Source organism: Vanessa cardui, chromosome 8 (genome assembly GCF_905220365.1).
Source record: "Vanessa cardui chromosome 8, ilVanCard2.1, whole genome shotgun sequence".
NCBI lineage: Eukaryota > Metazoa > Arthropoda > Insecta > Lepidoptera > Nymphalidae > Vanessa > Vanessa cardui.
The window spans coordinates 11553801-11569006 of record NC_061130.1 but is presented as its reverse complement, the minus strand read 5'-3'; the positions used below and the strand labels follow the sequence as shown (position 1 = coordinate 11569006).

General features: G+C 32.9%; 2 protein-coding genes across 41 annotated transcripts in view; both read right to left on the bottom strand.

Annotated features, from left to right (window-relative positions):
• The window catches only part of LOC124532092 (Down syndrome cell adhesion molecule-like protein Dscam2), a 65560-nt gene extending 64782 nt beyond the window's left edge, over window positions 1-778 (bottom strand). For all 40 annotated transcript variants that reach the window (XM_047106748.1, XM_047106767.1, XM_047106751.1 and 37 more), the window contains exon 1: window positions 633-778. The gene's annotated coding sequence lies outside the window, so the exon portion shown is untranslated. The remainder of the gene's footprint in view (window positions 1-632) is intronic.
• Window positions 779-2954: 2176 nt separating this feature from the next.
• On the bottom strand, window positions 2955-12646 carry LOC124531681 (glycogen phosphorylase). The gene is made up of 8 exons (XM_047106178.1): window positions 12268-12646; window positions 8713-8944; window positions 7255-7439; window positions 7063-7174; window positions 5872-6989; window positions 4640-4926; window positions 3726-3927; window positions 2955-3210 (listed from the first exon to the last, which is right to left on the bottom strand). The coding sequence occupies exons 1-8, from the start codon at window positions 12505-12507 to the stop codon at window positions 3064-3066; spliced, it is 2523 nt and encodes an 840-aa protein (XP_046962134.1). The 5' UTR covers window positions 12508-12646; the 3' UTR covers window positions 2955-3063.
• Between the last annotated feature and the right edge of the window lie 2560 nt (window positions 12647-15206).

Genomic DNA, 15206 nt, shown 5'->3' with positions numbered 1-15206 from the left:
AAATTAACATAAATCGCAAGTAACTATGGTTTGGATACATGGGCATAGAATAATGAGTAACGAATACTATATAAAGCAAAACATGACCATGCTTTATATTTCCAGCTAATCAATCCATTCAACGTAACTTATAACAACGATATTTTTTTATGAATAAAACAAGTAATTAAATGTTAATGTTTATTATATTCTCTATATAATTCTTTATTCATGAATTATCTACAACTGTATAGTAAGAGACTGCGAAGGACGAGTGTTTAAACATAAATTGCAATGAATGTTTGTTGTGACGATGTTTATCGGTATTATCGCGAATTGATTACAATTAATCGCTTCCTAATTCACCTGTATCGATATATTTTTAAATGAATCACACACATCTATCGCAAACATGAATTATGTTTGATACGTATGTGTTATATGCTCTCGTTGCAATTCATGTATCAACTTCCGACTATTTTGGCTAGTGAAAAGAAAATTGAAGCAGGCCCAGGCGAGCGACTCTACCTACACTTAGGACAACATCGCTATCGATCGCAATGGCGCGTTCCCCGGCCGGCATTTCCCAAAAGTGCTCTTGAATAACATAAAAGTATAATGAAATCGAGTTTAATACAATGAATCTGTACTACCTGAGAAAGGCGAGCGGTGGCTCAGCGTAGCTCCCACAACACAATTCACCACAACACACGCGAGAAGACGAGCGGCAATACCGACCCGCCCAAGCTAAAGACGCCGAATGACCAAGTACTATTGTACTCTGTAGTAGCTCCCGCATGAACGGCCGATGACATCCAACGAGCGAGCGAGACGGCGCTATCGTCTCCGTCCGTCCGCCGATCGGCCGATCCTTGCCGAGCGCCGGCGAATGTCAACGACATAAAAGGAGCAGACACGTGAATTGCGCACGCAGGATTCACCGCGTCCTGCGTGCCGATCTTGAATCGAGAAATAGATTGAGTACACACGCGAGCTCCCGGACCCTTCCCTGTCCGTAAATTCAAGATGGCGTCAAGGAAGTTAATTGACATTCGTTGTCGAGATCGTTATCCACTTCCTTTATAATAAATGGTCTAACCATCAAATGTGCATCCAAAGTACATTTATGTTTCTTCAGAAATGATTCGCTACTCTATGTAACAGCTCTGCTGAATATCAATAATAGTTGTACATATATGTAAATATCAAAATTATATTTCATTATATACAATAAAATGAAACTCTTTATTAGTAATTCAAGTTTTATTTAAATTTTATGATATTAAATTTTATAATACGCGGTAAAGGAAAATTTCAAAAACATTATATATAAAATCGATTATACAATAAAAATATAAATTTTCATCATACAACATTAACGGCAGTGGGTTAAGTGTTGAAAAATTAATATGAAACAGTTCTGATATAATGTAAAATTCGTTGGTGTGGCTTTAAGTTGCAAAGTAAATAAAAAGAAAACACAAACATATTTATTGGGCGAGCACACCAGTGAGTGTGAAAGTTACGATATAATGAGAAGCATAATTATCGCGTTCTATATATACTTTAATTGTATCGTGTATTGTGATCTGAACGTAATGCGGTTCTTGAGGTTTGTAATGTATCCGATAAGTCTTTGTTTATTGAGATACAATTTACCATCGACATGTGGCCCATAAGACCACTATAATAAAAATTATAAAATGATTTATTTATGAAAATATTTCATAACAAAAAAGGTTAACACTCCGTCTTCAGGCTCCAGTACTATTAGTTACATTCGTTTATGAAATTAAAATAAAACCTAGGATTTAAACATGGCTTTATAGTCTAATTTAATAAATTTATTCAACAAAAAATTATAAACAAAAAAATATTTATTTTAAATAACAATGAATATAGCTATCGGTCGCGGTTACCACACGTCGGTAGTTAACAGGTTAAGAGATCGTTCAGACCACAATACAAGGTCTCACTGAAATTTTAAAACACTATAATGGGTTTTCATTTCTTTAACATTACATAGATATTACACTTAAAGCCACATAAACGACTATACGGTGATCATATAATATGGCACACATCAAAAATATATCGTATATGTAAAAAAATATCTATATATTTCTTTTGTAACAACAGTAATAATAATAATACATAGGAACCACATACGGACTTAAGCTGTTTCTACTTTAATCTCAAAAACAATGGCTTTAGTTTCTAGTAATATAATATACTCTACGAAATTTCTATCTTTTCTCAGTTTCTACAATTTAACTTATTAATACATCTTTGTATTTATTGCTAATTATTAACTTCCAATTAAACAAGTCGATATAAAACACTTTACTTTTTAAACATTAAAATTTTACTAATAAACTTTAAATTGATTAATAATTTAATTAAATATTACATATTATTTTATATAATATATAACTTATTAGGATTAGAGAATTAATGTCTACAAAAGTACAGACATACAATAGAATCGACTAGATTCATAGATCTAACAATGTTTAGAAAGGTGCAAAAAATTATAATCAAATTAAATGTGTATTGATATAATTAAAACATAACAATATTTGAACCCTGTAGAAAGATCCAAAAATAATACCATTAATATTTGCATCCTCGTGTCAAAAAGCAAGTATTAATCATTAAAAAGCACCCTTAGGCAAGTCTATGGCATGGTTAATAAAGATTAGTGGGTAAATAATAAAATATATTTAATAAAGCATATATATAATCATAACTAATTAAAATATATAAAATCACTAATCTAGTATTGAATTGATAGTACATACATTTGACATTAGTACCTATTTTTCTTACTCGACTAAGTATAGAAGTTCAAGACAGTTTCAATATATGAGATATCTTTAAAATATATTTGATTGCACTTAAAGTTAAAACTTTGACTTTATAGACAACATACATATATCAATAAGTTTTTGAACAAAGGTTATACAGAAGGCATTATTTATTTTAAACTATTAACATACCAAAGTGTGTAATAATCCCAAACATCATACCCATATTATGTGAGAGGTAAATGTTTAAGCTGCGCTGGCGGGGGGGGGGGGGTTTCTACACGTCGTGCGGGGCGGGCAGCTTCTCCCAGGAGGGCTCGACGCCCCAGATCTCGCGCGCGTACTCCGCGATAGTGCGGTCCGACGAGAACTTGCCGGACGACGCTATGTTCTCGATAACCATCTCCGCCCATTTCGATGGGTTCTACACACGAAACGTACTATTAGTCATCATAGATATTCCTCGAGATTTATTATTTTCATAGTCTAAATTCAATAGAGCGTAAACGCACTAATTTAATTTGAACTATTAGTTAACTTTCATGTAAGGCCGTTACGTACCGGTTGCGGCGAAACGATTAAACTTACGTTTTTAAAGTCAATTAACGTGCGTAATAAAGTTTCTTGGTGGTAGGGCTTGTGCAAGCCCGTCTGGGTAGGTACCACCCACTCATCAGTTATTCTACAGCCAAACAACAGTACTCGGTATTGTTGTGTTCCGGTTTGAAGGGTGAGTGAGCCAGTGTAACTACAGGCACAAGGGACATAATATCTTAGTTCCCAAGGTTGATGGCGCATTGACGATTTAAGGAATACTTAATATTTATTACAGTGTCATTGTTTATGGGTAATGGTGACCACTTAACATCAGGTGGCCCATATGCTTAACCATTACCATAAAAAAAAAAAAAAAAAAAAGTTGTGAAGAAGTGAATGGACCTGGTAGACTCGCGAGACTTTGTCCTGCGCCTCGATGTAGGCGTCGAAGTCCGCGAGGTGCAGGAATCGGTCGTGGTGCAGCAGCACGTCGGCCACGCTCGAGAAGCGGCCCGGGTCGCCCGGCGAGAAGAACCCGCTGCGGATCTGCTCCACGCACTGCCGCAGCTCCGGGTTGCGCTCGTAGTACTCGTACGCGTTGTACCTGGCGACAGCGTTACTCATTTTATTACTAAGCCGAGGTGACCTTAAATATTGACAACCTTTATTCCCTCACTGTATTGAGACATTTTTTTAAGTGAATATTCATCTGAACCGACTAATTTGAAAAGATAAGTCCCAACTTAAATTTTCCTTAACTTAATCGTAGCGGTTTAATTGCACTCACTTCAATTAGTTAAAATACAAGTCCGACAGTTGTAGTCCGAGCGTTTGTATGATAAGAAAACGGCTGATTCGTTTGTTGATAACAACAACAGCCTGTAAATTACCACGGCTGGGCTAAAGGCCTCCTCTCCCTTAGAGGAGAAGGTTTGGAACATATTCCACCACGCTGTTCCAATGCGGGTTGGTGGAATACACATGTGGCAGAATTTCTATGAAATTTGTCACATGCAGGTTTCCTCACGATGTTTTCCTTCACCACCGAGTACGAGATGAATTATAAAGACAAATTAGGCACATAAATCCGCGGTACTTGCCACGGTTTGAACCCGCAATCATGGGTTGTGATGCACGCGTTCTAACCACTTGGCCATCTCGACTCTTTGTGATAAAGTGATAATTTTTCATTTGAATTGGGGACATGGATAGGTCACATAAATCATGTCCAACGTTATAGCAATCGATAAACAATAACAAAGATCAAAAACACTTATAGCATCTATTGTTTATCGACAAAGATCAAAAACACGTACCCGCGTTTCTGCAAGGCTTCCACGTCGTTCACCCGCATGCCGAAGATGAAGAGGTTGTGCTCGCCGGCTTCCTCCGCCATCTCCACGTTGGCGCCGTCCATGGTGCCGATGGTGAGCGCTCCGTTGAGCATGAACTTCATGTTTCCGGTTCCGGAGGCTTCGGTCCCCGCAGTCGAGATCTGCTCGCTAAGGTCGGCGGCCGGCATTATGCGCTCCGCCAACGTCACGCGGTAGTTCTCCAAAAATATGAGCTTCAGTTTGTCACCGACGTCGGGGTCGTTGTTGACCTAAAAGAAAATTTCACGTTATTCGATCATCCGTCCTATTATATGACGTATGCAAAGAAATACAACGAAATCACTGATAATTAATTTACACTGAAAGAATTCGTTAGACCTTTACGGTCGACTGCCTGATAAGTAAGTTCCCTGCAACCACACATGTGATTGATTCCCCGATTTGGTTATTGAAATTGACTAAGTTAATAATCCATAGGCTGGCACGATGATTACGGTGGGTTGAGATGAAGTGACTTTTTCAAATAGGAACTACACGGCTTATTATTTAATTATTTACATTACGATTTCATAAGTAAATGACAAGGAATCAAATACAATTATTATGCATGTAAAATAAACGCGAGCGAATGTATTGCGTGAAAAAATCACGGGTACATTCGAAGTAAATATATGAAGATATTAAAATTTACATTAATTATTCTGAAATAAAAACATATTTTTTCATTTAGAATCAATTTAATTTTTTTCTGGATATTTTATTTCGGCAAAATGTAATATTCATATGCGTGGCAACATATCTATAAATACATTGTTATCTATAATTATTTATTAGATTACAGATAGGTAAATGTATAGCGAGAAAAAAATTACCAATTGAAACATTATTATATTTCTATGTATACATTTGTATCCAGTTCTTTTTATAAATTAAAAAAACTAATTATTCAATGTTTATAAAGCATAAACGATTAATGCAATTTAATTTCCTCGTGTAACTGTTAAGGCACTTTATCGTTGTTATACGACGTCATTTATCGCGATTTAGTAACAGAAATTAGGTCATAAACGAATGGGTATAACCTATCGGTTATCGTGTATCAGTCAGATAGAGTTAAGAGCAAAAACCTTTTCATTGAACATAAAAAACGGCATTTAAAAGGCGGATCGCAAAAGCGATACTTAAAAATATATCAATCAATCAAATCAACTCACCGTGTTGCCAACAGCGCATGCCAGGGCAATTATTTGCTTAGCGATGTAGTATCCAGGGGCAGCTTTTCCGCCAATCATAACAGTTCTCGGTGTCATGGGAGCGGTCGGGTCGCGCTTGATTCGGTTATAGAGGACGATCACGTGCAGAATATTCAGAAGCTGGCGCTTGTACTCGTGGATGCGTTTCACTTGCACGTCGAACATCGACGCCGGGTTTATCTTGACTCCGGTGTCTCTTTCGATGAGAGACGCGAGCTTCAGCTTATTCTCCTGCTTTACTTTCATAACGGCTCGCTGGAAAGCTGGATCTTTCGCCCAGCGCTTCAGACCTTGCAGCTTATCTAAGTGCACGGTCCAGTCCTCGCCAATTTTCTCGCAAATTATGTCAGAGAGACCCGGGTTGCATAGCAGCAACCAGCGTCGTGGTGTGATACCGTTTGTTTTGTTCTGGAACTTCTCCGGCCACATTTCGAAGAAATCATGGAATATCGTCGCTTTGAGAATTTCAGAGTGAATGGCGGCAACGCCATTGACGGCGTGGGAGCCGACTACGCAGAGATTTGCCATGTTAACTCGTTTTTCTCCTTCTTCCTCAATAAGAGACATGCGACGTAAGCGGTCCATGTCACCGGGCCAACGCTTCTGAACCTCTTGGAGGTGGAGGAAGTTAATGTGGTAGATCAATTCCATGTGTCTCGGCAGAACATTTTCTAACATAGAGCACGGCCACCTTTCTAAGGCTTCGGGTAGGACGGTATGATTGGTGTAAGCACAGCATTTAACGACGAGCTTCCAAGCCTCGTCGTATGGTAATTTTTCGATATCGATCAGAATTCGTAAGAGTTCCGGGATGGCGAGAGCCGGGTGAGTGTCGTTTAGTTGGATGGCTACTTTATCTGGGAGACTGTCGAAGGTAGTCCTAACTGCTTCACGGCTGCCAAACTTAGATGATTTGTATCTTCTAAGAATATCCTGTAGTGTGGCGGCGCACATGAAATATTCCTGTCGGAGTCTCAGTTCCTTACCCTCGAAGAAGTTATCGTTAGGGTAGAGAACTCTTGATATATTTTCCGCAACATTACGATCAAGAACAGCTTGAATATAATCTCCAGAGTTGACTAAAAAAAATATTATGTAAGTTAATTAAACGAATAAATTAAATACCAAAAAATTATGACAATTAAAACTTACAGAAGCGAAGGTTGAAATCGATGGGGCTTTTAGCGGACCACAGACGTAGCGTATTAACGACGTTGTTATTGTAGCCAGGAATTGGATTGTCATAAGGCATGGCGAAGACTATCTGTTATAAATAGATTAATTTTAGATAAATAATAAATTACAACGAAAATAAAGTAGTACCATAAAAAAACTTTATTTTACCTGAGTATCGATCCATTTCTTCCCCTGCGGCGTATCCACAACACGACCGTAGAAGTTAACTGGTAACATGAATTCTGGGCGCGCCTTCTCCCACGGGTTGCCGTACCTTAGCCAGTCGTCCGGCTCCTCCTGTTGTTCGCCATTCTCTATCTTCTGCGCGAAGATACCATATTCATATCTGATACCTGTGTAAAGTTAAAAACAAAAAGCTATTTACCTTTATATGTATTTTTTTTTAATATGAGTCAACATCAAATACATTACTCTGAACCCAATGTAAGCAGACAAAGCACTTGTGGTATGGAAAATAAGAAGTAACGACGGTACCTCAAACACCCAGACCCAAGACAACATAGAAAATTAATTATAATCTACATTGACTCGGCCGGGAATCGAACCCGGGACCTCGGAGTGGTGTACCCATGAAAACCGGTCCACCACCACTCGACCACAGAGGTCGTCAATTTACCTACCTCAACAAATCGTTAGCTTTGGAGACGGGATATTTTAGATATTAATGCTTCAATCGATTCGGATTTCATGTTAATAAAAACAATGACAAAAGTCAATTGTACAAAAACAGTTTCGGAAAGCATTCAGGTGACAAACATCTTATTCTGCAAAAATATCGTTTAGCAGATCATGTGACAAGCACGCTACTTGCGAATGTGCTGAATGATAAAGTTTAATTTTTAATGTTTATGTTCTAATCAAACCCAACTAATCATTATTTTTCAAATGATATTTTACGTAACGCATCTGATAATAATTTTATAGTAAAGTATTTATAGAGTATCGAGTATTTCAATTTTCTATTAATAATTGTCATTTTTATTTATTTTTTAGAACGTTAAGATTCCATAGATGGATAAGTACGAAAGTAAAGACATTATTACGACCTACATAGTTAAATTGATTTTATTTTTGCCTACCTAGGCATTCTCAACGCGGCGGACAAATTTCAACTAGTTTTAGGGGTACCATACATTAATTTAATGGTTAAAAATATCTCATTTTTAATGTTTATCAACATTTTAAAACACTTCATGTCGAATTTATTTAAAAGAACAATTTAATCTATAAACATAGATCATTGAACTCTGAGTCACCTTGCGAAGTTTCGTATAAGATAAATGTCATGTGTTAATAAAATGTTAACTTCCATCCAACATCTTCATGTACTCTTTGTTTACAAACACTTAACGAACTTTCAAGAGATATTTTTATAAATGCTCTGTTCGTTATGGCGTTGTGATATGTTCGCGTATTTATAATTGGCGGCGACCCAACGATGTTTTGTCCACTTGCTTCAATTACGTTAATGTTATTGTACAATTACTTTCAATCGTTTTTAAAATTACACTTGTTGCCACGATGCAGCTTTATATTTAAAATGTCATGAATAATACATACACAAATGTAATAGATACTGTAATAGAATAAAGTAAGTGTAAATACCGTAGCCATAAGCAGCAAGACCGAGTGTTGCCATAGAGTCAAGGAAACACGCAGCGAGTCTTCCAAGGCCACCGTTACCGAGACCAGCATCTTCCTCTAATTCTTCAAGCTCTTCAATGTCGAGTCCTAGTTGATAGAGGGCTTCATCAACAGTGCCTTGGATACCAAGGTTGATCATGGTATTCTGAAGGGATCTTCCCATATAGTACTCCAAGGAGAGATAGTATACTCGCTGAAATAAATTTAAAACTTATTACATGGTTATTTCGACCTTGAAGTACAGTTAAAACTCGAGATAAATTAAGCTTTTCCGCTAATTGAACATCTATAGATGCGACACTAGGTCCAAATGGGTTATTTTTGTTGTGTGTTGAAAAACTCAAATAATCAAAACGAGTGTAATTAACGTCTGTAAAATATATCACTCGTAATTCGATAGTCTCTATTCTTTCAAACATAAATTAACAAAACTATATATCGAGTATAGGTGCGGTCCGATAGGGGTCATGACCCCTCTCCAAACATACGTATACGTCAAACTCCTACAAAAAATCGTCAAGTTTCGGAAATTTTATTAATACCTTACACATTTAAATTCGAATCATGTTTCGTATATTTGTTAAGACGCCAAAAACTTGGTTGCGAACAAGCATGTTATGTCTCAAATATAATGATCTGTCCGATAAGATTAGAAGACTTCAATTTGTCCTCCATCTCCTAATGTTTAAGACATATAAACACCCTCTTCAGCTGCGATCGCTCCTGTGTGTAATTCAAGATTCTTTTGTAGTTGACAACTACAACGGATAAAATAGCCTCCTTATGATTACTAAATTGGCTCAAAACATAATACATAACGAGATACGCTCACGTTTTTGCTTCAAATTGCGCATCTAACATAAACAGTTATTTATATAGGAACTAAAGAGAAGCTATATACATCACAGCCCTTATATATAATACAAAACAATTAGGTTCTTTGTAATTAAATATATTTAAAAAAGCAGATAATAACAAATGATGAGATGAGTTAGAAATAGTGAATTAATTTAGATCGAATTTAATTTAAAATAGCAAAATAAAAGATTATTTATATCTGCGACACGAGATACTGTAAATAACTATCGATAATCTTATTTATTGTATAATATTATAGTTTTAATAACAAAAGATTAATGCTTTTATTATTGTAATTATAATCATCTTAACCGCAACTTGACCTGTCTTTAGAGTTAATAGCTTATGTTTTATTTCCTTGACATGTTGTTCTTCCTCTGTTTTATCTAACTAATGTCACATGTGGAAAGTTGCGTTTGGTTTTCCGGTTTCACGCGTAACTACAATTCTATTTGACATAGAATTTCTTTACCGTGATACTAAAACTTTAGATACTCACAATTCACTTCAGCTATATATTAATTGCATAGTGTACATACAAACAACAATATCGCCTGTCATCTGCCATATTTTATGCACTAAATTGCATTCTGGTATAAGATTAAATTTATTTAGACATATATTTATATAGATTAATTATTTATATATTTAATAAAAAGAGATCATTATTGATCATGAAATGATTTGGTTGATCTACGTCAATATTAAAAAATGTTATTAGTATAAAAATAATGGTAAATCGGCGGGAGAAGAGATTTGGACTCTTACAACTACATACTCGTAATAATTATAATAACATACTTACACTTCCTAATCATTTTATTGCTTTATTGAGTTCGTATGAGTAGAAACAGGCTTTACGTGCAATCAGGTCCACATGGTTATTTCATCGTAAATAGTTTTATACTCGTACTTATACATATTTTTAAATCTTAAACTTTTATTTCGGAACTCTAAAAATACACACGAAATTCGCCCTTGTCTTTACGGCAGGTTAAATTAAAACAGGATTGGCACATTGCTACGTGATTCTCGGTATTGTTTACATTTAATAAATACTCTATGTTAAATTGATAGTTAATTAAATAATGCATATATTAATAAATAATAATACCTAAATCATGCATATCAAATTAATGAAATAAATAGTATACATTATTGCTTGAAGCAGACGTCGCCTCAATCCCTACTTGCTGTTATATTAACTAAGTGCTCTCTGGTGATGGCTCTATTATTATTTAACGGAGGTAAACTTCAGTTTACTATGCAGTAAAGTTAATTCATGATAATTAGAAACGTAGAGCGTGCTTTATAAATATATATTCATCATATTAGCAATACGTAAGCTGACTGGAGATGCGCAGGGCCAAATTGAGGCAAAATCGAATAAAATTAAACCATTAAAAACAGTTACCGACGTACGATACAAATTTCAAGCAACTGTCTTTTAATGTGTGCACAATTAAATTATAAAACAAAAGAAAGGTGGAACGTACGCAACATTCCATTAAAGCAACAAAAGCGAATACAAATTTTCTTAAGTGCAATACCACGCGTCTTAGAGTTAATACAATACAAGATATTCATAGATATGTATCTGTTTAAGGTATTTCATAAATCAGTTGAAATTGAAACAAAAAATTAAAATAAGATAAAATCGACTATTTTTGAAATTTATTATAATTTTATTAGTCATTTATTATGTGTGGAATTGGTTTTAAATAAAATGAAAAATATATATTTCATGCTGTAAAATAACTAAGTACATAGTTTGAATTATTTTGCTATAGTATAAAAATCTATTTTATTTTTAGCTTGTTCTACCTTATAAAAAAATAATTTACTGTATAAAAACTACTTTTGATTTTGAAACAGATTCTTGCTATATTTAAATTAAAATACATACAGAAATTTATTGTTCCAAAAAATCAATATTTTTATAACTTTTCATGATAGCATACATACATTAGAAATAATTGATTCAATAGATGTATATTGAAAATAAGATAGTAGGCGCGCAACAATACAAAAAAAATGGATTTGGATTTATATTCCATTTGATTGATTAATTGATTTTTTTGAAGCTAGATAGAGAAAGTAAGCTGAAATAAATATATAAATACTTAAGTTTAAATAATTTTTTTCAGTGTCTAAAATAAACTTGAATAATGAAACAAATAAAGTATTAACTATATAGGTACCTTTTTTGTGATTGTATGTATATTCCATTTATTAAATTGACTTACTTTACAAACACTATCTGCGTTCGGTGTTTGTGTACATTATTTTTAATTTTAGATTTTTCAATTGGACGTCTTAAAGAATTAAGTATTAAAATTCAATTAAATTTTAAATAGTAATAACAAGTGTTATATTGAGTTTATTACCCTTATTTGAACTAATATGAATAATAAAACTTGTACTTTTACAAGAACTTTTATAAGACAAAAATTGAATGGATTATATTTGATTTCATAGTAATAATTATTATCTATTTATTAAATCCTTTATCTTTTTTTACTTGTTATAATAAAACCGTGGAAGTCAAGAAATACCTAGTTTAAATTGTTAGATCAAATTAGTTTAATTAAATTTATTTCTTATATGTATTAAAATATGAAGTTTTAATAACTAAAAATTAACTTAAAAAATATTTACCTTGGGGTCCTTTTCATAATAATACTGTTGTGTTCGAATCCAACGGGATACGAGATGGTCCCGAACAGTATGCGCCAGAGCAAAGTAGTAGTCTCTGGGGGTCGCAACATTTCGGTCCTTTACTAACGTATAATGGACATGCCGGTTAAATGCCTTTTTCACCTCTGCTACGTTTTCTACACCAACAATACCTCGAACAGATATTTGCTTACGCTTGTCTGAATCTGTTTGCACGCTCATTTTTCCGATTTTGCTTCAGCCTACAAAACAGACTTGTATAGCTGCCAAAACCTGACTGAATAATTTTACCGCGATATCGGTCACCTTCACAAGGTCAAACATATAAACTCGACCGCTAGCAACTGTACTGTTTCTTCCACAGGTTTCATCTGACGTTTGTTATCTGTATCAGTCATACACAATTTATGCGTTCTACAATTTTTCTATTATTTATATGTAGTAATATAATTTTGAATGATTTCCTAAATATAAGATTTTTAAGGTGCCTACAGAAAAATATACTCCAATTAAATACATAGGAATTATAATCTTCTGTGACATATTATGTCAAATAAAAGAAAGTCATTGTCAAATAAACAAAAATTAACAGCTGCGCGATGTCAAACTGAAATTGTCGTAAACACTAAATAGTAAATACAAAATCAAAGTCTGTTGTCATTAGTCGGGAATCATTTTATAATTTCCGATTTCCTTTTTTATCCTTTTCAATATAAATCTATTTATTTTTTAGTTTTTACTTAGAATATATTTTTTCGAGAGAATTTAAACGCTACGTTTAAAAAGGAATTTAATATTATTATTTTAAGCGTGTAAATTGTGTGTAAAGATACTAAAATATTTTTTAGTTATGTAATTGCTTAAATATTGACATTTTCTTGCTGCCCGTCTGGTTAGGTACCACCCCCTCATCAGCCGCATCATTTTACACCTACTGCTAAAAAGCAGGAGTGTTGTGTTCCGGTTTGATGTATGAAATTGGAAATTTTCATTGTAATTAGCTCGTCCGCACACATATATAATTTAAAAAAAGCTAATCATTGGTGATTGGTCACCAATACAATACTTTTAGTGGTGCATTGGTGATTGGTTTTTTTCAAACTGCAAAGTTACAGGACACTTCTTGCATTACACAAAATATACATATAATAAATATAATCAAATTCAATTTTTTTGTGTCAAATGTTTGTTTGTCTATAAAATTTATAAATTTTATTAGATACTTTATTCACTTTTAATAATAAAAAGTAACTCCATCTAGTTTTATTTGAAGGTATCATAGCTTCACTTTCAACTTCTTATAAAACGGACCCCCAAAGTAATTCCATAAACTGTTAAACAATATATTTCTATAAAACATTAAACCATTACGCATCATACAAGATTAGTTAGTCAACATTGTCTTTTGTTACTAAGCTATATATGAAAGACAAATGTTTTCAATGGGTACTGTTTACCTATGTGCCCATAACAAAGACATTAAAAAGTACATTACATTCTTAATGTGGTTGGTTCACAAGTAACACAATTTGTATCAAATATTTTGAGAAACATTGTATAATATTAGATTTATCATCATTAGTTATGTTATTATTAATCTGTATTTATCTTGTATATATCGTTATTTGGTTCCTATCCTCTTTAGGGTTTTACAACTGAGATAATATGGTAAATGAAACATAAATCTTAGAAAAAAAGTGAATAATTTGATTTCAACATTATTTTTATTTAGTCAATTTACATAATTTTTAATTATGTTAGTAAAGCACTTATTTTAAGTCATCAATTATCCTTAAGCTTGATTAAAGATATAAATTTCATGTAATAGGACGGTGTATAATTAAGTTTTCCATACATAACTAGCATTTTAGCCGAAATCTTCATTACATTAATTCCATGATTTTATCATTAGTTTTATAAAAAATCTAATCAATCATTAACAAATATAAGCAGACTAGCGTTTTGAAGACTTATAACAAATTTTAACAATTCAACTGAATTTTGACAGCCAGTTATAATATGTTACATATGTATAATTGTATTATAAATATTGCACATTTATTTAAACTATACATTGAAAAAAAAAACAACAAAGAACAAACATTGCTTGAACAAGTTCAATATTGCTAATAATTTAATTTTTCCTTTTATCTGATGAACAAAAATGGTAATAAAAGATTATATACAAACATAAATAAATATCTAAAAACTTACCTTTTTTTTAATAAAAATAATGCTTAGTGACAAATTCAATAAATGCTGAAATTTATAATGTAAGTTTATAAAAATGAATTTGTTATTGCCTGTCAAAATAATATATGTACTTCCTAAAAAAACACATTGAGTAATTTATTGAAAGTAATCGGTATATAATTTTTTTTTCTGATATCCATACTAACATAAACTGACTTTACGTTATTTATAAAAACTATGACGTTTATGATTTTGAATCACAAGATCTAGCGGCTACAATTAATGTTGTTGATTAATACTTTAATATTTATCTTACAGGATAACCCAATAATATTGTTTAAACAGTTATTCCCAAAACTTTAATGAAATTTATTGTTTTAGGAATTATGATTAATGGCATTAGAAATTATAAATATAAACATTGATTTGCAGAATGTTGAAGCATCTTAAAAAAAGAAAAAATGTATCACAGCTATCAAAATAATTTAAATACAACGAAATTATCATCTTGCTTTGTACTTCATTTAAAAGTTAACTTCGCACATTGATTACTTAGTACCTACATTGTAATTAGTCAGAATGTAAGATTATTTATTTATATACACGGATTATGTGTCATGTGTTCACTAATTATATATTTGTTAATATGGGTTATCCATAATACATATTACATTATATCCAAGTTAAATATGTTTGGATTTACTTATTTTATAAGATTACTGGTATAT

Bases quoted from the DNA above. Each gene is read 5' to 3' on its own strand.
- LOC124531681 (XM_047106178.1), bottom strand. From the start codon at position 12,507: ATGAGCGTGCAAACAGATTCAGACAAGCGTAAGCAAATATCTGTTCGA. The intron at 7,175-7,254 runs GTAAAATAAAGT...TATTTATAACAG, and splicing joins AGAAATGGATCGATACTCAG to ATAGTCTTCGCCATGCCTTA. The intron at 3,928-4,639 runs GTACGTGTTTTT...CGCTGTCGCCAG, and splicing joins GAAGCCTTGCAGAAACGCGG to GTACAACGCGTACGAGTACT.